This window comes from Petaurus breviceps, unplaced genomic scaffold, assembly GCF_028583685.1.
Source record: "Petaurus breviceps papuanus isolate PSGF00001 unplaced genomic scaffold, PetGlider_PUasm1.0 551, whole genome shotgun sequence".
Taxonomy (NCBI): domain Eukaryota; kingdom Metazoa; phylum Chordata; class Mammalia; order Diprotodontia; family Petauridae; genus Petaurus; species Petaurus breviceps.
Window position 1 is genome coordinate 1810425 of NW_027186372.1, and position 2243 is coordinate 1812667.

Here is a 2243-nt window from a genome sequence, read left to right on the forward strand (position 1 = left end):
TCTGACTTCTCCAGCTGTATCTGTCTGCATATGACTAGTCGGATCTGCCCAGACTTATTAGGTCACTCTGAGGCTGACTATGTCTGTCTGATGGTTTGCCATAAGGTTGCCTAGGTTACAGCCTCTTAAGCAATAAGCTCCTTCCCACTTCTGAATGGACCATCTTCTCATCTCATCTCTGCTCCACTCTGATGAGGATCTTTCTCTGCTATTCCTGCCTCTAGCTACTACTCACAGGATCCTTACTAGGGAGCTCTACTGAAGGAGGGTGCGGTCACGCTTCCACACCCAATGTTCAGGCTGATATGCCTGAATCTGTAAAGGAATAAAACAAAATGAAATAAGATATGACTATGCAGACAAAGTGAGCCCTTAAGATCCTCAAGTCTGTACCTTCCCATAGCCCTAAAGCCCAGCCACAGATTTCCCATAACTAGTACTGCTGACCCCACTTTTCCTCCCCAATATATTCTACCTCCTCACACTCCTCTCGGGTAACCCATGCCTTCCAGCCAATGGCCCGGAAGAGCTGGGCCCGAAGCCACTGGAACTTGGCACGCTGGGTGCGGTCCTGACCAAAAAGAAAGGCAAAGATGCTGTGCTTTGGCCCTTGACGATCTTCCTCCATGTCATTGGCTAGGTAGCTGTGGAAGGAAAGGGAGAGACATGGTTTAGTCTTAATCCTCGTTTTCCAGATAGTGAGGTCATTTTAGATCTTTACCAGACTATAATCTATTTCCCCCCTACTTCCTTTGAAGTCACAGAGAACTCCACCAATGGAACAACTCTACCACATCCTCTACACACCCACCCTGACCCACAGAATTCTAGGATCTCAGAATAGGGCAGACCACCCTAGGGTGGCCGATCCAAAATTGAGTCCCTTTTACAATATCTCTCGCAAACTGCGAGCCATCTTCCATTTAAAGACATCCAGTGAAGAGAACTCACCATTACCCAAGACAATTCATTGATTGTTAACAGAATTTTTTATAAATGGAGATGAAATTTGTCTGTCTTTTTTTTGTAATTTTCCCCCATTGTTTCTAATTCTATTCTCTAGCACCAAGCAGGGGAAAAAAAAAACAAAACCTTAATCTTTTTTCTTCATGATTGCTTTTTAAATAGAATCGTAGTACTTTACATCTGGAAAGGACCTTAGAAGTCATCTTAAAGGCAGTGATCATGTCCCCAAGTATTCCCTTCTCTAGGATAAGTAGTCCCAGAGTAATTAACCAATCTTCAATAAGCCATGGTCTCCAGGTCCCTTCACGATCTTGGTTACGATCCTGCAGGAGTCTAACATTAGCATTTCTCTCCTGCTTTGATGAGAACTATTACAGCTGTGGCCCCCTGCTTCCCAACCTCCTTAACCGGTTTGATCATTTTGGCAAAGCTAATGATAGAAAAGTTTTAATCTGGGAAGGTCATTCTCCGTTCTGATAGCAGAGAAGTTACTGAATGCCAGAGCTAGAAGGATAATTAGAAATTATCTAGTCAGTTCTGTGGCCCCTCCACCCCAGCTCATCTGACAAAGGAGAACATTGAGGCCCCCAAAAGGGAAAGGATTTATTCAGGCTTACAGAGGAAGTCCATGGCGATACTGGGACAGAACTGGGGCCTGCAGATTTAACACTTTTGTCTTTCCTTTTATCTCTAGCACTTAATACAGTGCCTGGCACATATTAAACACTTAATAAATGCTTATCGACTGACAAATAAAATGAGTTAAGGCTCAGAGGGGTCAAGTGCTTTGCCCCAAATCCCATAAAGCATTAGCAGATGGAGGACAATTGCTCTGGTAAGACAGGGAGGTCACTGGATAAGGGGAAAGAAAAAGCACTCACAGAGCCAGGAAGAAGTGAAGGCGTTGGTACTGCCAGGAAGGACGGCCAGCCCGGGCAAAGTAGGCTATGATCATTGCTAGGAGGTACTGATGAACAGAAAAAGAGAGAGAGGGCCACTGTCAGGAAGCCAAGGGGATGGCCAGCTACAGAGGGGACACACTCGGGAGGAGATAAGAGTTTGGCAGAGTCTGGAGAGGGGAGGTTTGGATCCTGGCCAGGGTTAGAACAAGACAGGAGGATGGCGAGAATGGGTTACCAAAACAGGGAGAGAAGAGAGCAGACTGTGGGATAATTCTGCAGTCCACATCTAACTCTAGATGTACCTTTGAGAAAACAAGGCCTGGAGCAGAGGAAGCATGAGATAAAGGACTGCAGAAGGGAGGATGCTAAATGGGG

General features: G+C 45.6%; 1 protein-coding gene across 1 annotated transcript in view; it reads right to left on the minus strand.

The window, feature by feature from the left end:
- Window positions 1–255: 255 nt before the first annotated feature.
- Window positions 256–2243, minus strand: part of SPDYE4 (speedy/RINGO cell cycle regulator family member E4) — a 4553-nt gene continuing 2565 nt past the window's right edge. The window contains exons 4-6 of the mRNA XM_069102268.1: window positions 1848–1933; window positions 476–644; window positions 256–315 (exon numbers count right to left, since the gene is read on the minus strand). Coding sequence (XP_068958369.1) covers window positions 256–315; window positions 476–644; window positions 1848–1933 — 315 coding nt within the window. The remainder of the gene's footprint in view (window positions 316–475; window positions 645–1847; window positions 1934–2243) is intronic.